The sequence below is a fragment of the Centropristis striata genome, chromosome 3 (assembly GCF_030273125.1).
Source record: "Centropristis striata isolate RG_2023a ecotype Rhode Island chromosome 3, C.striata_1.0, whole genome shotgun sequence".
Classification (NCBI taxonomy): Eukaryota; Metazoa; Chordata; class Actinopteri; order Perciformes; family Serranidae; genus Centropristis; species Centropristis striata.
The window spans coordinates 17,734,007-17,755,179 of NC_081519.1; the positions used below are offsets into that span (position 1 = coordinate 17,734,007).

At 39.0% G+C, this 21,173-nt stretch overlaps 3 protein-coding genes across 5 annotated transcripts; 2 read left to right on the top strand and 1 right to left on the bottom strand.

Annotated features, from left to right (window-relative positions):
* The first annotated feature begins 1,574 nt into the window (after positions 1–1,574).
* On the top strand, positions 1,575–8,180 carry LOC131968260 (ras-related protein rab7). Its single transcript, XM_059329059.1, has 6 exons — positions 1,575–1,900; positions 3,587–3,649; positions 3,886–4,012; positions 4,427–4,645; positions 6,560–6,688; positions 6,800–8,180. Exons 2-6 carry the CDS (start codon positions 3,597–3,599, stop codon positions 6,893–6,895), a joined length of 624 nt encoding a protein of 207 aa, XP_059185042.1. The 5' UTR covers positions 1,575–1,900; positions 3,587–3,596; the 3' UTR covers positions 6,896–8,180.
* A 248-nt stretch (positions 8,181–8,428) lies between these two features.
* Positions 8,429–11,650, bottom strand: hmces (5-hydroxymethylcytosine binding, ES cell specific). Its single transcript, XM_059329058.1, has 9 exons — positions 11,528–11,650; positions 11,204–11,265; positions 10,926–11,076; positions 10,565–10,778; positions 10,258–10,401; positions 9,922–10,140; positions 9,434–9,588; positions 9,159–9,351; positions 8,429–9,041 (listed from the first exon to the last, which is right to left on the bottom strand). Exons 3-9 carry the CDS (start codon positions 11,051–11,053, stop codon positions 8,853–8,855), a joined length of 1,242 nt encoding a protein of 413 aa, XP_059185041.1. The 5' UTR covers positions 11,054–11,076; positions 11,204–11,265; positions 11,528–11,650; the 3' UTR covers positions 8,429–8,852.
* An 81-nt stretch (positions 11,651–11,731) lies between these two features.
* Positions 11,732–19,360, top strand: LOC131968258 (tubulin monoglycylase TTLL3-like). Of its 3 annotated transcripts, XM_059329054.1 has the most exons (14): positions 11,732–11,876; positions 13,119–13,274; positions 14,154–14,240; positions 14,342–14,445; positions 14,549–14,720; positions 14,828–14,883; positions 15,065–15,193; positions 15,302–15,416; positions 16,004–16,292; positions 16,376–16,524; positions 16,603–16,846; positions 17,879–18,138; positions 18,472–18,647; positions 18,750–19,360. In XM_059329054.1, the coding sequence occupies exons 2-14, from the start codon at positions 13,184–13,186 to the stop codon at positions 19,245–19,247; spliced, it is 2,370 nt and encodes a 789-aa protein (XP_059185037.1). In that variant the 5' UTR covers positions 11,732–11,876; positions 13,119–13,183; the 3' UTR covers positions 19,248–19,360. The 3 variants fall into 3 exon arrangements, with proteins under 3 accessions (XP_059185037.1, XP_059185038.1, XP_059185040.1); XM_059329055.1 differs by lacking the exon at positions 11,732–11,876 and having other exon boundaries at positions 12,859–13,274; XM_059329057.1 differs by lacking the exons at positions 11,732–11,876; positions 13,119–13,274 and adding an exon at positions 13,383–14,071.
* The last annotated feature ends 1,813 nt before the right edge of the window (positions 19,361–21,173 follow it).

Genomic DNA, 21,173 nt, shown 5'->3' on the forward strand with positions numbered 1-21,173 from the left:
TATCACTGAGATGCCACAACAAAATGTTGTTTGCTGGAGGGTATATTTGCATTTTACTTGCAGCAAACTATGAATCTGTGGATTTGACATATAGCTGACTGTGCTGTGTAAATTAAAGATGAATCAAAAATGTCAGTATTTCTGAAAATACTGAACCCAATCTAGATACAGCTGAAGCAAATGAAGTTGCATAACTGAATCGACTGTAATGCTAGAACACTGGATTAAAAAGTCTGCCAAATATATTGATTGTAACTGAGGATTCAGTTCAATATAAACCATAATAATGAAAGAACAAAGCAAACACTGAATTACCTACATAAAATAAGAAAAAGCAGTCATCTCTGTGCTATATGGAAACAAACAAAATCATCAACAACAAAAAAACAAAGTCATCATCACTTAACACAACATGATGACTATATTTAAATACCTAGATGGTATAGCAAGCTGACCAAGAGAGGACATTAAAGTTGTTGATTCTTTAAAGTCTTAAAATCATTATTACACCCAAAAGTCGAGCCACAGACACTTTTCACTTGCTGTGAAGATGGGACAAAGAGAATGTCAGGGATACTGTCTCTAATGAAAAACAATTTCTGACCCAAAGTTTATTGTATCAGTATGAAATTGTGAGCTGTATTGACCATGTACTGAAAGCTGCACGATCATGCATATAATCTGTTAGATAAATGTCATTAACTCTTAATGATAGCTTCTGAGAAAACTGTGATTAAAATGTGTGAAATTTGTGTAATAGTAAATTACATTTCGTCACACTGTTAAAATAATCGCCTAAGTCATTTTTTGTCAAAATTGTTTGTTTTGCCTAAATCATCTCCTCTTGACGCCGGCCACCTATGGTAAAATCGCTTACATCCTCAGTTGATCAGATCATGTGATTTTACCCCTTTAAGATCATCACTTCTTTGACAATTTGCCATATTCATAGGCATCAGATAAGAATCCAGCAAAAAAGAGCTAGAGGGAGATTGTTTAGTTATCAGTTTAGTTTATCAGTGTTTTTTTTTGTTGACACTAATATTGGTCACACTTTACGCTAAGATGTCTACATAAGAGTGACATGATCGTGTCATAAACATGACATGGGATGTGTCATGAACATTAATGACATTTTGAAGTAACATTAATGCTCATGATACTTGTCATGTCATATTTCTGACAGGCTTGCGTGACTCTTATGTAGACACCTTCAAAATAAAGTGTTACCATATCTTGCTTAAGTCACAAAGGCATGTTAAAAAAATTTAACTAAGTCATTTATTTCTTTTAAGTTACATAATTTACACACAGTGTTATTACTATGCCAATAGCCATCTTTTGTTACACCCTTTTTGAGTGAAATGATCAATAAATGTCATATGTTACATCTTTGTTGAAGTTTGTTGTTTCTTTCCTGCAAAACTTGAAAAAAATAGTTAGGCAATTATTTTAACAGGGTGACGATTTGTGTTAAAGTTAACAATATTTGTGTTATTGTGACATCTCAGGTTTCTTAGGAGCAAGGCGTGTCCAGCGCGTGACGTCAGCCCTCACCGAGAGAGCTTGTTTTGGAGGAAGTGAGCAGAGCTCGGCTAGCAGCTAGCGCGTTAGCTTGACGGGTACAGAGCGAAACAGACCATTGTACCAAGTTGGTTCTATCACACGAAGGGAGATATACATCTGCAGTGGCAGTATTGATTTTGACAAGTAGAGTTAGGTGCGAGGCTAGCTGTTTGAGATTATTTCGCTGTCGACGCTCGGAACGTGTTGTTTTCTTTCGGCAGACGTTTATAGGAGCTGTTAGCCTGCTAGCTAGCCTGCGCGTTAGCTAACGCTTCCAACCGAGGCAGAAGAAAAGTCCACTTTTGAGATTTTTTACCGCAGGATCGTCGCCCAGGTTGGTTTATGGTGACTTTAGTTCTCGATTTTACTAAAGATATATTAACGATAAAGCTGTCGTCAACCATGTTTCACATTTGATAATAATCCTTTCTCAAGGTTAGCTTAAATTAAGAAGTGTCACTGAAATGGTAATTGTTAGTTGACACGATATGTAAAACGCCCAGCTTTCGTAGTTTTGACAAGACATTGGAATTAATGATAATATAATATAGTAGCCTATGTTTAATCGTTTTCTTGCATTTGCTTACGTAGCTTTTACGCGTTTGATCTCCATAAGCAATGTTTATTCTTCCCTGCTAACCCTTTGCAAGTGTGTTTGATGTCTCTATGGTTGTTTGGTCAAATGTTGAAACAGGACTGTCTGCTTCGCATTATAAAGTGGGAATATTTACAACCAGATAAATCGACAGATTGGTCATAACTTTGACTTAAACCGGTGTGTGTGTGTTGTATTCAACTAAAGCATTTGCTGTGCTAATCATGCTTGCCAAGTCATGGTTCCGTTAGTCCTGTGTTTTAAAACCATGTGATCAGTCCCTGACACAGTGTCATGGGGTGCAGATTATGAGCGCCGCACCGATAGCGCTATGCTAGTTTTGCCTCATAATAGCACTGATTCAATCCGTGGCTTTTATTCTTTTAAGTGGGTGTAAACATTATGTGATCTATAGAGAAAACCTTTGACAGATGTTTTAATTCAATAATGCTTTCTCCAAGGTCTAACCTGAATGGAATGATGACTTAACGCCCATCGGTAATAGAGTTTGGACTTTGGTCATTACAGCTGTATGAGGTGGTTTATTATTACACAGCACACTTGCTTAGAGTGACAAAACACTTGGTGATGCCTTGAGCAGCCGCAAAAATGAGCATGTAATAAGTCAGCCCCGGATTTTAGCACAAATATATACTTCTGATGATCATGTATTAATAAAAACATGGTTGCAATTGCAAATATTTGCATCAATTAATAAAACGCTTTTTAGCACAATATTCTCTGAAAACAGTTTGTACATGATGATTGAAATAGGTAGTCATCATCGTGCAACACAGTACAGACATGTAATGATTACTACAAGTCATTGTTCCAGAAGAATATTTTTTTAATAACTGGGCATTTATTACATTTTTTTTCAATGTATTGTAGCGTTTGGCTTTTTCAAGCTATAAGAATTGTATCTTTGGAATGAAACAATGTAATTTTTTCCCTATTCAATGTTTGTCAAAATATAAATATCACAAAATCAATGCTTTACAGTATAACAATTACAACCAGCTGTGATGCTTAAAATAGCAGATGTCATCTACACTCAGCAGCCCCAGCACTGCATTGTTTAAAAAAAAAAAAGTTGAGCGAGTTGTTTGTTTCATGAATTGTATTTTGAGCCTCTTGGTACAATGCTGTACAGTGTATTGTTTTACTCCTTTTACTGTATTTTTCTTTGTTTGTGAAGTTAATGAAACCCTACTATTGGAGACGCAGCACTTGATTTCATTCCTAGAACAGGCCCATTCTTTGGAGTGTATTTCGAGATGATTATCATCTTTCGGTGAAACCTGTTGGTCCATGTCAAAAGGGTCATCACTCTGGCATGGCTGTATCCATCTCGTATGAGCTGCATTGTTCTGCTCCTCTTAGGAGTTTTCTTTTCCCATCTAATCTTCTTTTCTCTCTCCACAGCTGTGGCACAATGACATCAAGGAAGAAAGTACTACTCAAAGTCATCATCCTCGGAGACTCTGGGTGAGTGATGTTGTGCCTCAAAGCTAAAAGGATAGAACATCCATGAGCAGAGATGACTGATGACTTATTGTGTAGGAATCTCTTAATCAGGTGTATATAATAATACACTCACAAATTCAGTGACCAAGGAATGTTCTCTGTGCGTTAGTGATTAATTAATCACAGTGACTTTTTTTCTCTTGTTTCTGCCCATCATATTCTCACAATGTTGTTCTGTGATCTTTTTTCTCTTCTAGAGTTGGGAAGACCTCATTGATGAACCAGTATGTGAATAAGAAGTTCAGCAACCAGTACAAAGCCACAATAGGTGCTGATTTCCTGACGAAAGAAGTCATGGTGGATGACAGACTTGTCACAATGCAGGTACTGATGAAATGCTACACTGGTTTATCTGTCATTGAATGCAATTATCATACCTAAAACAATCCCGGAATGCAATAAAATGTTTTGATATTTAAAAAAAAAATGCTAATTCTTTACACCCACACTAAAAATGCACTGCCAATGGCTTTAATGGTCTGCTAATGTATCACTTTATCAGTGGCAAACACAAACACCAACAAAGTCCCTTCATTTTCTTCAAAGTTTTTTGTACAGTACCACACATAACTTCAGACTTCAGCTATCAAATGAACGGTGGGAGGTAATTAGAAGGATCTGGTTAATGTGAACCACATAAACACTGCATTCAAAGTATTACCTTAATCTCTTTACTTGGGGTAATCACATTATTTAGTGCATGTAAACACTCTGTGTCTTCTCTATTCTGTATCTCAGATTTGGGACACAGCAGGTCAGGAGAGGTTCCAGTCCTTAGGCGTAGCGTTCTACCGTGGGGCTGACTGCTGCGTCCTGGTGTTTGACGTGACAGCGCCCAACACCTTCAAGACTCTAGACAGCTGGAGAGACGAGTTCTTGATCCAGGCCAGCCCTCGAGACCCTGAGAATTTTCCCTTTGTGGTACTGGGCAACAAGATCGACTTGGAGAACAGACAGGTGGGTCCAAATGGTCATATTTATGTTTGCCAGGGCTGTCGTTAGGGTTGTCCTTTTTTCCAAAGAAATGTATGGAAATGTATTTTTGAGGCTTTAAATTTGCTCAAAGCACCCAGTCTACATAAAAATACACAAAGCCCATGTTCATTAACTGTGCCTTTTTAAAGAAGCTGCCACAGCTTCTCTAAGGTCACAACTATACTACATATAGGTAAAAAGTACTGCTACAGTGCAGTTACAGTCTTTCCCCGGCTGCAGTGATGGTGCAGAGACTCAGAGAGCGCAGATGTGGAAGAACTGGAAACACTGACTGAACAGAGCAGAATGGGCTTAAAGAGACATCCGTTAAAGGAAGCATTTCAGACAGAGGGTGAATACAGATTTATTCCGTAGTCTGTATATATAGAGGGACGGTGTGGCTCCACTTCCTCCAACTGTGCAAAAATAAAGTCAAAATATCCTGAATACAGGAGCTGCCATTGTTCACATTTGGACCCAGGCTCTTCACACTATATATAATAAGTAATGTCAATATATATAAAGGATTGGCTGGTGGAGCGACAGAATTGAGCTCCCACCCATCCGACCAATCATTAGTCAATCATAGCTCTCAATCATGGCGTGAACTTTAATTGTCTTAGTTTTTCCGATGTCCCTTTTACTAACACTAGTGCAGTGCCTGTAGGAAGTATTTATTCGTATAGTGGGAGATTAAGTAGATTTTTCAATTGTGGCCAAATAAGGTTGTGTGTGAAAGTGGGATGTACAATGAGGTGTAATAGTCTTACGTTGTGTAAATATACAAAGTGTATATTGGGTAATACATGGATGTACATTGAGATATTAAGAGACACAGAAATAGTTATTTTAAGAAAAAGAAACTTAATCATTCAACATGGTTAGACATGTATACAGACACAGATATAGGAAGGAATAAGTTTACATGCAGCACAAACAGATTGATGTGAATAATGTGAGTAAGCAACATTAATGTCATCCCTGAATTACACAGTAATGCAACATAAGAAGAGAATAAAGCTAAATCTCCACTTAGCATGCTAATTGCGAATAACAGAATTTGCACATTACATGCAGACCACTACAACATCTGCAACTCCATAAAACGATTACTTTTCATAAGGTACGCACACCATCCAGCACATACACATTGAACTTTGATATTCGCTGGAAACTATTTGAATATTATTGGAAAATCGAACCTTGTAGCACACTTTAAAACTACGAAAGATAGGTAGGCTAAATAGACTTACAGATGAGATGAGTCAGGCATGGAAATCCAGAGCGAATTGGGTTACTGGCCAGGTGTAGGACTATCACACAATGGGGCGGAGCTCCCCTAAAAGGCGTCCAATTGGAAACAGTGCAATGCTGTAACACGTCCTACGTAAATAATGATATTTTGAAAAATCTATTCAAAAATCTTCAAAATTAAGGATGCACATCTTCCTGCCATGCACAAGCCACATACGAAATCTTAGGTCAGTCTGACTAACGGTCAGCGAGATATGCCCTAGACACACACACACACACACACACACACACACACAAACACGCTTCTTGCTTTTATAGATAGAAGAAGGGGGTGGGCCTAATTACCTATACTGCAGCCAGAGACCAAAGGGAGTTTTGGCTTCACTTTTGGGGAGCTATCATGCTGTTCATCTTTATAAACTCTCTGGTATATTCAGACGGACAGCAGGAGAAAAATGATTTTATTTAGATAATTTTGAACAATTTTGAATCTATAGCATGCAAACTTGTTCAAGTAGAAACCCAAATTGCACGTATTAACCTGAAGATTAGCATATGTGTCCTTTAAAATAGCTTGGATTAAACAGTCCTTCTCTTGTGTCTGATGTTTCTAAGTATAACATCAGCTCCTTTGTGTTTCAGGTAACAACCAAGCGAGCACAGGCTTGGTGTCAAAGCAAGAACAACATCCCATATTTCGAAACAAGCGCCAAGGAGGCAATTAATGTGGAGCAGGCTTTCCAGACTATAGCACGCAACGCCCTAAAACAGGTAACGGCATGAAATCCTATTGGAGTTTTGCCTAATCAGTTTAGACGTAACATTTGTCAGCATCTGTGTCTGTGATGGCTGGGGGATGCAACTTTGTTGTCTGATTTTCAGGAGACCGAAGTGGAGCTGTACAACGAGTTCCCCGAGCCGATAAAGCTGGACAGGAACGAGCGAGCCAAGCCGTCAGCGGAGACCTGCAGCTGCTGAGGACTCTGAAGATCTTGAGGGGGGGTCGTCACTGCCCTCGCTACCCTGTCTTGCCTTGTCTATATATCCCTTATCCCATGGCCCACTGTGTTAATCCCTACTGCCCAACATACAAGCAGCATCCCACTCATTGAGTATACTACTACACACAAACATGCTGCACTCACCTCCCTATGTATACAAAACACACATTTTCTATAAAATATGAATCTCCTAGCCCAAAGAACATCTTAAGGAAACATTATGGAATTTACTTGTACGATGCTTATTACTTCCCAGTGTTTCCCACGTACTTTTTCATGGCAGTGGTGGTTTGGGCTAACCTCATTTTCAGTTCCATATATTGCTGCTTTCACACCCAGTTTTGGTTCTAACTGCTTTTATTTGGATACTCTAAGTGGTAAATCGAAACATTATGTCTACATGTTTGTGTTGATGAGTAAAGTTAGAAAACTAATGTTTTTTTGTTTTTGTTTTTTTTAATCAAAATTTCTATAGCAGTGGTGGTTGTTTTCTTACTTTCACAGCCCGTCACTGCTGCATGAATAGAGGAAACACTGCTCCCCCCTATTTTACTCGTTTGTGTTGTGGCTTAAATTTGTTTGATTCTCAAAAAAACACTTGTTACCATGGTTTCACTTTACCTCATGCAGTCTAAAAAAACAAAAAGTCAGAGCTGAAGTAGTTAAGGATGAGAACGTGGATGTGGGTCACATTAATTTGCTGCCTGCTCATTCACGGTAATTAGCACAGAATTGAAAAACCAGTTCCATGACAAGCCCACCAGACAAGTGTGTACAGTTTTTTTTCTTTATTTTGCACTTTGCTGTCATCTATATTTACTGAAAACTTGTTCAGACATCTCATTTTGGAGCCACAATAAATGCAATTGTAGCTCAGGTCAAGGACATCATGTGAATCTAGACTTGGCTCCTTGATGTAAGTGCGGTCCAGAACACGTTAGATGCTGTTCCTCTATTGGGGAAATGAAGGTTCACCTTGTAATCAGTCATTCTTTATACAACATTTGATGTGGGAATGAACCAAATTAAGACAGCATGTCATTCTACCTGATAGTCCTGGAGAGGAGAGATTTTTCTCAAGTATAAACATCTTTCATAACTGATGCTATTAGTTAGTTTTACTGTCAACTATTGCAAGACTTTGTATATTTGCAAACCTCTCAATCATTGTGTGGGGGAAGGCAAAAAGTTGTGTTGTAAATCTCCATATCTGACTCTGCCAGTTGCTCGTGTTGGCAAACAATTTAAGTGCTTGACATTTCTTTTAACCGATCAGATCTTTAATTGTCTGTTCGTATTATGTTAAAACTTTGAAATGCATTATAGATTACAAGATAGCATACATACTGTAACTTTGAAAGAGGAAAAAAACTCTGGGGGGTGGGGGGGGGAGTACTGGCATTCATCATTATTATATTATTAATATGATAAATGCATAGCATCTACATTGTTTCAAAATGTCTTTGCGTTTCAAGTAATAAGGGTAATAAAAATCTTGAATAAAGCATGCTGTGTTTATTTCAGACATTTATTAATACCACTTTGAAATATAAAAGTGTGTTGCATTTTTTTCCCCACATTTAAACAATTACCAAGCAAGAGCATTTCTGCTAGTAAAAGAAAAAACGACTTTGTAAATGTATTTAGTATGATAATGACTGTCACAAAATAGTGACAGTATACCAATACAATACAATGACTAAGTACTTCAAAATCAGGAACATCTTGAAATGACTTGCTAAAGCAAAATAAAGTTTTCTCAAAAAATTATTTTTAAGATACTATGTCATTATTACACAGGATATTTTTTCATCATGTTGGCAGAAATTGACTTCAATATTTATCTCACAACAGTGAAAATAGTAAAGTGGATTAAATGATCTAAATGTACTTTTTTTTAAATAGTGCAGAGTTTTCAGTGTCACTTCACATCTTCATTGGGTTCTGGGTTTTTTATTGGCTCCCTGAAGCCACTGCTGGAGACCTGTAGACTTGCTCTGGGCCTCTGACTTGCTTTCTTGCTCTTCTTTCCTCTCACTTGTGTTGGGCTCCTTCCTCTTTGAAGGTGCGCTGCTCGTCAGCCAGCTCATCATCATCTTACTGCTGGCTGTGGGTTTTGGCTCCTAGGGGGTCAAGGGTCACATTTGTCAGCTTAAACCACTCTGCTTGCCAGACAACAGATTTTTTTTTTGCAAAATTTTCCAACCACATGGAGTGAAATTCCACAGTAAATTGGATACCTTTTTGATGTTTGGATCCACTGGCTGAAGGCACTCTGGAGAGTTGTTACGAGAGTTGTTTACAAGTGACGACACAGGATGAAACGTTAAGATGTTTTTGGACTGGAGCAGCTTCAAGGCATCTAAAGACTTCACCTCCCCAAAATCCAGCCATCTTCTCACTTCTTCATCTCCATCCAGAATTGCTGGCATCCTGAAACAACAACATGGTAATTTAGGATTTATACAGACAAAATTGGGGAAAAAAAAAGAGTTTTCCAGTTAACTGTCATTACCTATCATGGATGTTTTCCAAGTTTTGGGAAGCATTCACAGTGATTACGCTGTACGTGTAAAGGGGTTCTCCACCCTCTGGAGGCGTCCAGCAGTCAAACAGTCCGGCCATTGTCAGCAACTTCCATCCAGTCCACTCACCAGGTGCTTCTCCTCCCTGGCCAACACACAGCATAGAGCAGAGGGGCCGGAAGAATTAACAGATTTTATGGAAAAAAATTGAAAGATTTTGATGGTCAGTTAGTAATTTTTTACACTCCCTATCCTGGCAGCAGCATCTAAACGAAAGCATGAGTTTGTAGTATGACATTTTGAATACTAGAGTAACACCTGGTGGACACATGCACATTTTTGCTTTGACTCATCTCTCACACAGGATATTTTCAGTCATAGTGATTTCCGCCACAGCTGCATTGTCTCTACTTCTTTTTCTGGATGAAAGCAAATGTTCATGGTGCTTATATTGCTTAAAAAAAAACCTAATATGAACCTCTGTTGAGTCTGGGGAGGCCTCCTCTGGAGGGCACACTGTCTCTGAATTCTTCTTATTGCAAGTTGAGGTCATGGGGTCATCCTCTGTTTTCTTCTGACTGGTTCCCTGAGTCTGAGGGAAGTATATGAAGAAAGGCTGCTTGTCTTTCTCCTGCCTCCTCCACTCATAAAAGCCATCGGCCAGGATGACGCAGCGCTGCCCTTTCATCAGGGGGTCCTATGGGGAGACGACAAAATGATGAGATACTCCTCTCTGCATATATGTCAAGCACAGAGACCAAGACATAAACAGGAAATGTAGTATAGTTTAACACTGCCTAAAAACTGTATGGACCTTATATGATTTCTTCTCCAATATGTTCTCACTGCGGCAGTTGTTGGTGCTGTATTGCATCTTGTTTGGGTTGTTCTCCTTGAACCAGGCAGGTACCAGACCCCAACGCATGGAGGCCAACACACACTCATCAACAGGAGCATTCTGAAGACATACAAGGAGTGAACACAAAAGCATGAGCAAATACAATATATAATGTTATTCGGTGCAATACCCCTGGCAAAATCTTGTCATTGTGTCTACCTATCTGGCGTCCATTACTTGAAACAACTTATGAATCTCTCTCAGACACGGGAAGATACAGTACCTTATCGAAATGCCTCTGGGACAGCAGGACAGGACTCATAGACTGGGGGCTCTTATTGTAGGAGGGTCGGTATTTGTCGGCATCTCCATTCCTCCAGGTGGGCTGTCTCCGCTGCCCTCCTCGGTTTCTGTATGAGCAGGCTCGGCTCACCTCATCAGGAGCAAGAGTACAGGCAGTTCGTCCACACATCTTACGGCGAAAACTTTTCAGCCACCTTTAAACAGGTTTAACATAATGTTAAGCTGAGTAAGTTAACTCTTCTGCAATGTTAGCATGTTAGCTTTAATTAATTTCAGAAAAAAACGAACATTTCTCTTCCACTCTCTGTACAGGCACCGTTTAAAAACGTTGTGCAGCTTACCTGTAATCGCCTGTTGTGATGTGTAATTTTTCGTGAATGTAAAGTCGTGTAGCCCATAGAGTTATGTGTGTGCAGGATATGCTGCTGCTGGGATCTGCCTGGGCAAAGGCTGAGGCGGGACTGCGCATGTCACACCGTGACGTAGGACAGCCTGTCCAGTCCGGAGCCAAAATGGCGAAGAAAAGCCGTGAAATTTAAAATGTAAAGATGTTTTAACATTTAAAAAAATCATACATCATGTTTTTTTATTTTTTGTTTGTTTTGTCTCTGTTTCTTACCCTGTGTTTGTTTTGGGATTGATGTCTCTCTGGTTTTTCTTTCTGTATCCCCCTGGCAAATACTGTAAATTATTGTAATAATAACACAATTGTAAATTGTTATTGTGGAAAAAAACATTTAAAAAACAGTGTTCTATTTCCGCCAATATGACGAAGTCATTACAAAGTCAATAATATATTACAATGGCACACTTTCTTAAAATAATGACTTAACGTTACTATCTGATAAGTATAACTAGTCAAAATTGAAAGTGATGTTTAACAACAAATTGTTTTTCAGATTTGTTTTTAAGTAACAAAATAATAATAAATAGGCCTACCTACATTTTGAAATTAGCTACTTTTTCACATTTCTGTTTGCAGTCACATCCATATTTTGGAGAAGTCACGTCTTGTCAAAGTCACATGACCACCACACCAGGGTGTTGAGTATACGTTGCTTAGGGATTTAATGAGTTAAGGTCAAGCATAAAGGTGAATGAGATTCTAGAAGATTTAAAGTGTTTGTTACACGGGTGTCACCATGGTTTCCTATGGGTTAACATTGGCGTCTCCAGAGGCTAACGTTGAAAGTAAGTTGTTGCCATGGCAGCAGTGAACGCGGGTCGAGAGCCTGGCGTTCTGTGCGTTTCAGCGGTGAAACCGGAGTCAGTACACCTGTGGACCTCAGCAGGTAAGAGGAACAAACACTAAACCATGAGGGCAAAGCTTTACCTAAAACGGTATGTGCTTCCTTAAACATATACCAGATAGGATATTGTGTTAAACGGTGCTAAAGTTTAGTATTTTACCACTAACACGTTTTAAAGGAATATGGTAAGCTAATGAGAAGTTTGTAGCTGTGATGCTAAATTTGATTAACCCTTTGGAGTCTTCGGCTATTTTGACGGTTATTAAATACTTTTCATTCAGCCACTTAAAAAAAGCTTTACCATGCCGTGGTGTTGGTATCAGCACAACCTCACCTTTATGAGCGGATAATTATTTTTTCACTTTGATTTACCGGATCAACATTTTGAGCCCAAAAGAAACCAAAAAACAACAATGTAAAATCAGATTTTAAAAAAATTATATATATACATTTTAAAATAATTTTCATCCTCAATGAAGAATTTTCAATCAAGTCAAATATATAAGATTACTTCACATGGAGACAAAAAACTGCTGAGTGCAAATACATGAAGTGCCTGGAATACATGTGCAAATTAGTTTTAGTCATAGGAATAAAGTGCAGAGATTACATGTGAGTTAAAGTTTCCAAATGTTGAAAATGGTTGCAAATATAATATAAAAAGGTAAAATGAGGATAAAACTTTTTTTATACTAAATATATTAAATATCTTATTTTCACTGTCACTATCAATCAAAAACGAGGATGTAGTTACAGCCAATCCTTTAGAGGGAAGCTGACGGCTCGACGTTGCTTCGATTTTATATTGTGACGTCATGAAGAAGTAGAATGAAGAAGAAATAATGTGCTGGTGCTTTCATGGACTCCAGAGTATTAACAGAAAAAGGACTTGTAGCCTTTCGTGGCTTCATGGAATGAAACAATATAAATATTTTGTGTGTGCTTTTGAAAGACAGATCCTTTATGTATGTTGTGGTCATATGTGTCCAGCATGGGGCCTCTCTTCAACAGGTAACTGAAGGAAATCAGACTGAGTATCACACCCTACCTTGGGTGTTACATACAAGCCTGACAGGTGTAGCCAAGCTGTCTCCTGCACAGCAATTTGACCCACTTTATAGTCCAGTGCACTTGAAAAGGAACTGATCTACAAGACGAGTAGCCAACACTGTTTACAGAGTTTTAATCATTGTATATGTAACCTTCACATTATTTATGTAACATTGCTTACATCTTTACATTATATGATTTTGCCTCGCAAACGCTGGATTGTGTCATCTCCAGCTGTCCCTGTCCGACCAAACCATGAAGCACAGCCAAAGATGGGTTCTCCTCAAGAATGAGAGCTGATGGAGGTCACCAGGTCCAAACAATCTGTCCATCTTGACCAGGAGGAACGCCAGGCTACTGATAGATGCTGCACACCATGCCCAGACAGTGGTGAGAGTCAGAAAGCAACTGCCTGTGTGTGAATATCCCAACAAGCACACAAATAACAGCTTACTGGAAATCACTAAGGTGTATTTTCTTTTAATGTTAACCAAACATGGATGGGAAGCATGTACTACTCTCAAACTGACTGACAGTTCTTGAAACAGTAACACTGGCCAACATTTAAATGTTTAACTTTATCATTTAAAGACTTCATATTATTCATTTATTCTGTGTTTTCCTGTTTTAACTTGCTGCTGACACACCCAATTGTAAACTAAAAGGTAGATTCTCTATGATTTCACTCCTCCAAAGGACTGCATTCATAGAGTTGGCTTATAGATCATGCTGAATTATTTATGAGGTCACACTCAGGACAGATGGCCAAATGTTTGAACTCAGAGGCCACTTATTAAAGTTTCATGACTTAGCTCTTTTTGGCTTCAAGCCGAAGACAATCAAGCCCTATTTTTAGTTGCATTGTCTTTTGCTTTGCCATCACCATGATATTTACAGTTTATAGCACGTCTCATCTAAGTGCTGTTTAATTACATTTGGTTAAGTTTTATGCATTTATGCATACATGGTATTCATCAGCAAATCTGTGGATATTTGTTTTTTGTAATACAATATATTACAATTGCAAATGTTGCTATGTTGCATGTTGAAAGGAACTGTATACAGGTGTTTGACAATATTCTCCTGACTCTCCTCCTGCATGTGCTGGACTGCTATGTATTGGCATGTTATGCATTGAAGAAGGCTTTTCCATTTCTGTTCTGCTAAGCTAACAACATGGCCTTCAGGTTCGATTTGCAAGCTTTTTTACAAAAGCCACTGTAGCAAAATACTGTGTGCTGTACTGTTACAATCATACTGTTACTGCAGGGGAAATAGGAGGTCTGTCCAAGGATCAGAAGATCACAGCTGCAGTCCAACCATCCAACAAAGATGAAGAAAAAAGCCTACAAATGAGTATGTATACCTTGCAGGTCAACATGTTGAACAGATTTTGATTTTGATTTGTGTGTGTGTGTGTGTGTGTGTGTGTGTGTGTGTGCGTGCGAGCACATCAGGTACACCTCCTGAAGGCAAAGTTCGCCGCAGTTTTGTCAGCTTACCTGCTCTGAACCCAGAGAGACTGAAGACAGCTAAAAACCTTGTGGACAAAGCTGTCAGGGTGAGTTCATGTTACTGTATACAGACATATATGAGGTCAAATGAATGTCTTGTTGTCCCACAAACTTGTCCATTATTTAGGTGTCTGCTTTCATTTCTTTTAGATGCATAAGGTATTCTCTGTCCAAGGCCCCTACCCTGTCATCAGGGCATCGTTGAAGGCTAGAGGCTGGGTTGAGCAGCGTATGCCCCGCCCAAACCACCATGCTCACCAGCGTCACATCGATGAGGGGAGAGCCAGCTCTAATGATGGTGGTGACACCGATGACGATGAAGGTGAGCTAGATGAAAGTGCGACTGTTTCAGAAACCCTATTCCTGTTATTACTGAGTGTGGATATCTTTCTATGTCCCATTATTTATTAATGTTACTCCTTTTTCCAGATAACTCGGACACTGTTGAAAAAGAGCAGGATCCAGATGGACTATATGACCTCATGGTAAAAAAATAATAATAATAACATGTAGAGTTTGTGGGCTTACATGAGGCTAAGATGATAGGCAACAGACAAAGGGGAAAAGCAAGTGAAAGGTTGTCGCTTACCTTCTTAAACACGTTGGAAATTTAAGGTTCATAAGTGCAAATATCAACAGATTCAGCTCTCATCTTTTGTCATGCAGTCTCGCCTGGTGCGCAATGAAATGGTTTATTTCTATTGGACAAACCGCAGAGACGCAATCAACAACAACAGCCTTCAAAAAGAACAGATTATCAATCATTTTGCAAAAGCAGGAAGCTTCACCACCAAGGTACATTTATATTATATGCTGTATTATATTATATTTCCTACAGCAAAGAAGGACTATTCAGTGGTCTCCTGTCACACCTACCATCATTATTTGTTGTTTCTTTGTCAGGTGGGGTTGTGTGTGAATCTGAGGAACCTGCACTGGTTTGACTCAGCTGACCCAAACACCTTCTTCCCTCGCTGTTACAGACTAGGGGCACAGGATGAGAAACATACTTTCATTGGTCTGATTGGATTTTAATCAAACTAGAGCCTGTTAGGACCAAGCATTAACATGCATCCAGGGTGAATCGATCATGAGTGGACAGCTCTCAGTACGTCTGTTCACCCCTGGCATCAGAATGCAGTACAGTGTTCCCTTTACTGTGTAGATGATTCAGAAGCCATACGTTCCATTTAAACTGATATGTGTTGTGATTGTATGTTACCATTACAGAGTTATATAGATTAAAGTGTCAATTAGATGTTGAGTGCCGGAACAAAAACACAGAAATCACAGACTGTCATGATAATAATAATAATAATAATAATAATGATAATAATAATAATAATAGCATTCAAAACATGACGTTCACTCTCAGTGGTTTCTGTGACATGAGAAATACAGCAGCAGAAGGCAGCACTGCACTTCAACCCTTCGGATCCTCAAAGGACATTAGTTGCTAATGTCAAACAATGTTCAGTATCTGTATTCAGAGCTGTCAACTTGTGATCCAACCACCCAGTATGCATGTTAGTCAAGGCCTCTATTTACTTTCACTCACAGAGAAAGTTTAAAATACTTGCCTCTCTTTCTCTGTCCTTTGTGTAGAGGACTACCGAAGGACAGCCTGCACCAGTTTTTTGAAGTACATTGTGGAGAGGGATCAGGGTGTTCTGGTAGAAGGAACCAGCCATCACACTGGGGCTGTGAGGAAACGAAGCAAACGGCGATCTAGACCAGTGGTTCTCTCCCAAATGATTAACAGCGCACTCAAAGTATGCCAGGAATTCCTGGAGAGTCTGGAGCATAGGGACATAGACATAAACTTGGAGACACCACAAACACTTACAGAGGATGAGTGGGCAGAGTTTATCAACAGTTACTACCTTGTTGTTCAGTGAGTACTGTGTGTGTATGTGTGAGATGTAAGGAAACCAAAGTGCTCTTTAGTATCCTCCCCCTCTCTGTTTCTTCACTCAGTGGAGGAGCAAAGATGGAGGACAGTGATCATTATGTGGCCTGCTGCAAAGACATGCTACAGAGGATGGGTGAGGTCAGTCCACAGCTGGACATAGACGGCATACACAACATCTGGATCATAAAACCCGGAGCTAAGTCCAGGGGCAGAGGTGAGAAGTCAGACACTATCAAACACTTCACATAATGTCTGACAAGGTCCTGGCTGACCTGTCACACCCGCCCTCCAGGTATCAAATGCACCAAGCGTCTGGATCAGATCCTCAGGCTGGTGGACGGTGATCCAAACCTAATCAAGGAAAGCAAGTGGGTGGTACAGAAGTACCTGGAGCGTCCCTTGCTTGTCCACGGCACCAAATTTGACGTGCGCCAGTGGTTCCTGGTCACCGACTGGAACCCTCTGACCGTGTGGTTCTATAAAAAGTGCTACTTGCGCTTCTCCACACAGCCTTACTCGCTGGATACACTGGATAGGTAAGACAGTGAGGAGACTGTAAGAAAGAAGCTGATGTGAAACCAAATAAACGTTAAATGTAAAAGGGAAGTGAAAGGAAGATGCAGAGTAAGTGAAAGTTGTTTTTGGCGAGAGATCTGATTATTTGTTAGTCAGTTGTATCAAAATAGCTGTTGTGCTCTGGTTGTATTTAAATCTCTGTGTATTTGCTGTTATTGACATTATAAACAGTCAAATCAACTGCAAAATGCAACTGCAACACTTGGCCACTTATATAGGATCTGCTTCTACCTCCAGCAAAGTTGCAAAAATTATCAGTAATGTATCTGAAATATGCAAAGTTTAAATATACCTTAAAAAAGAACTTGCATACTCTCTATTAACAATTTAACAACTCACTCTTTCTACCAAGTACATTTACTCAAGTAATAAACATCAGAGTACAGGTTCCTGTATTTTCATTGATTCTTTCTACTACTTTTCCATTACATTTTAGACAGAAATATTTTGCATTTTACTTACTTTGTACTGTACATTACATTTTATCAGACAGCTTTAGTTATTAGTTACCTTACAAATTAGGATTTCTGCGCACACAACACATGAAAGGTTTATAAAATATGTTGACTTGTTTTAAATTAAACTATCTAATAATGTATAAGCATAGAAGTGCAGCTGTAAAATTATCCAGTTGTACAGTTAGTTGATTGACAGAACTATATTGATAGTATATCATCTTTCATATAAAACATTCATGTCTCAAGTCTTTCAGTTTTTCAGATTTTAGTTCAGATTTTTCTGCTAAATACTTAATACCATCACTGTCTATGACTTATTTTTAAATAAAATATCAGATTTTACCTGTTGCTAAATGTGTCTTGGTCTGATCATATTGTAAAGATTACCGTAGCCAAAGAGAAGTTAGTTTGAAGGTAAAGCTTGTCTCATTTTTCCCAAACACACCCAAATCATTTGTCATTATTCCTCTCTCCTGTCACCCATTTCCTCTTATCTCTCTGTCCAATCACATTCTGTTTACCCCACCCTCTCAGTTCTGTCCACCTCTGCAATAACTCCATCCAGAAGCACCTGACTCCCTCCATACAACGCCACCGTGGTATCCCAGCAGACAACATGTGGTCGGATGACCAGTTCAGGACATTTCTGTTCAGCCAGGGTCGGGAAGGTCAGTGGCAGACAGTGGTCATCCCCGGGATGAAGAAGGCTTTGATCCACGCATTACAGACAGCACAGGATCTGATGGATTCACGTAAAAACACATTTGAGCTCTACGGTGCTGACTTCATGTTAGGTAGGGTGAAATCACTATATAACTATGTAACTGCCTGTTTGAACACAGACTAACTTATATATATTTTTTAAAATTACACTGGGAATAAAATAAACATTGCATTTAATTCTAGTATTTGAGCGGTGTATTGGAAAGAATCTGGCGATAAGATACGTTTCATGATACAGAGATTATGATTCAATATATTATATATATATATATATAATATATATATTGCAATTTTTAAAATAACATTTTAGGAAAACTGTCATAGCACACTGATTACACAACCCCTGAGTTACAAAAGTGGATTCTTTTATGCAATCAATTCTATGCTATTGTTGTGTTTCGTAGGTCAAGACCTGCGTCCATGGCTAATAGAACTGAATGTCAGTCCCACTATGGCTCCCTCCACCCCTGTGACAGCCCGCCTCTGTGCTGCTGTGCAGGAAGACACATTACGAGTCGTCCTGGACAGACGAACAGACCGCACTGCAAACACTGGAGACTTTCAGCTCATTTATAGACAGGTAAGGAAGAGTTTTCCCTCTCTTCAGGTTGTAGCATACATGAAAGTGTCCGAAATTATGAAGATGATATTCATTACTTTAGATGTCACTTTTGGTCTCCAGGCAGCAGTAGATGTGCCACAATATGTAGGAGTCAACCTACTTGTTGAGGGCTTCAAGATCAGATGCCCCTGCCCGCTCCCTCCACTGAGGTCCTCCAACCGTTCAGCAACAAAGCGACGCGGCCCCACCAAGGAGAAGGAACCTGCAACAGAGAGGGTAAAGCCTCTGCCAAAGATGTTGTTGAAGAATGCAGAGACTCAACTCAAAAACATCAGCAGTGGGGTTCCACCGCCTCCTCTTCGCCCTGATCCGCCTGTGTCTGTTCCCATTGAAAGCTTTGAACTTCACCTGCCAATGACTGTGAAGTCCATCCACCTGCCCATGAGTGCCCAGCCTCACTCTGTACTTTTGTGGAAGAGGAGACCAGAGGTGTCAAAAGTCTGCGCAGAGAGAGTCCAACCCTGTACTGTAGAGAAAGACCAAAGGCCTTCTTTGTCTTTGGAGATTACCGGTCCAAAACAGACCAGGCAAGCAGCCACCAGCACCCTGAGTGCATAAAAAACAACAATTAAATGTTGATTAAATTCATTCTTTCACATACACCTGTTGCTTAATTTTTCTTTTTGCAGGGTTTTTTGGCCTACCTCATAATAAAGTCAGAATTTAATAGATTGCCTTGTCTTGTTTTTTACTCACTTTTTTGGTTATTATTAATAATAATAATAATAATAATAATAATAATAGTAATAATAATAATGATAATATGATTTAACACAACAATGTCCCTGTTGTTAAAGAATGAGGTTGTCAAGAATTTGTATAGGGACTATTTCTTTGGTCGAACTTTGTTCCATTAAATGTGCAGATCGAAGTGTATGGATGATCCAGAATAACAGGAAAACTGTTTCAGGAATGTTGCTGTTTAATTTCTTGAAGGTCACTGTTAGTGCTGTGAGCATCAGAAACCCTGTGGTGGAGTCAAACCCCAAATATATCCATAGTTTGATACCATAAGTGTTAAGTAAGACATGCTTTGTTGTAATAAGGTTAACAAACCTTTTAGTACAGCAAACTGCTACATTATGGATACCTTAAGCCAGGGATGGGCAACTTAAATGGTAGAGGGGGCCACAATTTTTCATCGACACTACTACAGGGCCACATATAGGACCGTCCACATAACCAGATATGATGAAACTTTAATTTTGAATATGTTTACAGTGCAGTAACAACATATTTCATGCTCAAATTCATGTATAACAGTATAAGTAGGAATACAAAAGGTTTGAAGCAAATAAAAAATAACCACTTACTGTGATTTCTTTTTTTTTCAGTGCAAGAACAGCAGACCAACATTAATTGCAAGAAGTAATTTTGTGCATTTTTACACTGCACTTTTAAGATTTCATGCTCAAATGCATGTAGTTGTACTGAGGACCACTTCAAGTGAGCCATATGCGGCCCCCGGGCCTCCAGTTGCCCACCCCTGCCTTAAGCCATCCATTGGCAAATTACAGCCCAGCCCGTGGACTATCTCAGTCCGGCCTGCCATGTACTCAAAAGAGAACAAAACTATTCCCCAAAAAAGCAATAAAGGGCAACATTAATCACAAGGCAAATGACTCAAATGAGCCCGTAGTCTGCTGCTATCTTCATTCCAACAGAGTTGGAAGAGCGCTGTCTACATTCAGATTGACTTAACAGAGGACAAAGGTTTGTAATGATGGCGGTTGTGATGGCAGTGAATTAATCAGGATGAATCCTTTAAAAAGGAGAAAAAAGTTATTTATTTTTTAAACAAGGACTCGTGCATTCTGGTCTGGCAAAAAGATTGTAAATCAATCTGTCATGTCAAAAAAATTAATGTAGTTTAACATAATTCAACACTGTGTTTCATGTTTCAATTCAATTGTCCAATGTGTGGCCCTTTGCTTGCTTTATCTAAGTCAGTATGGTCCTCTGAAAAATAATGTTGCCCACCCCTGCCTTAAGCAGTTTGCAGCTGGAGATTTATTGACCTGAGCTATAAAAAATAGTTTAAAAATGTAATACATTGAATCAAACCTTTTCTGAAGCAGCTATAAATATTCACATGTTTTTTTTCTATAGTTTAACCCTCTGGAGTCCACGGAAGCACCGGAGCAAGACTTCTTCATGACGTTGCAACCTAAAAATGAAACAGCATCAGTTTTTTCAGAAGTTTCCATGTCCAATGTAGTGCATCAACTCTTTTTCACCAAAGGAAAAAAAAAACACCTCGACCAAGTGTAAGTTTTTGCAAAGGTTTTTCAAATTTTGCAGTTTGCATTCAGCATTTTTTAATGCATTTTGTCTTTAATGATTTTTTGTGTGATTTTTGTCCATTTTTGTGGGTGGGGTTTTTGTGTTTTTTCTGTGCGTTTTTTTCAGGTTTTTGGGTGGTTTTTGTAAAAAAAATAAAAATGTGTTTGTGTTTCTGTTTTTGGTGTTTTTGTGTGTTTTTTG

Coding starts and splice junctions, on each gene's coding strand:
- LOC131968260 (XM_059329059.1), top strand. CDS start 3,597: ATGACATCAAGGAAGAAAGTACTACTCAAAGTCATCATCCTCGGAGAC. Junction 3,650..3,885: donor ATCATCCTCGGAGACTCTGG/GTGAGTGATGTT, acceptor TTTCTCTTCTAG/AGTTGGGAAGACCTCATTGA. Junction 4,646..6,559: donor TCGACTTGGAGAACAGACAG/GTGGGTCCAAAT, acceptor TTTGTGTTTCAG/GTAACAACCAAGCGAGCACA.
- hmces (XM_059329058.1), bottom strand. CDS start 11,053: ATGCGCAGTCCCGCCTCAGCCTTTGCCCAGGCAGATCCCAGCAGCAGC. Junction 10,141..10,257: donor TGGAGAAGAAATCATATAAG/GTCCATACAGTT, acceptor GTCTCCCCATAG/GACCCCCTGATGAAAGGGCA. Junction 9,042..9,158: donor TGGATCCAAACATCAAAAAG/GTATCCAATTTA, acceptor TTGACCCCCTAG/GAGCCAAAACCCACAGCCAG.
- LOC131968258 (XM_059329054.1), top strand. CDS start 13,184: ATGGAGGTCACCAGGTCCAAACAATCTGTCCATCTTGACCAGGAGGAA. Junction 15,194..15,301: donor CAGGAAGCTTCACCACCAAG/GTACATTTATAT, acceptor TTTCTTTGTCAG/GTGGGGTTGTGTGTGAATCT. Junction 18,139..18,471: donor CGGTGCTGACTTCATGTTAG/GTAGGGTGAAAT, acceptor TGTGTTTCGTAG/GTCAAGACCTGCGTCCATGG.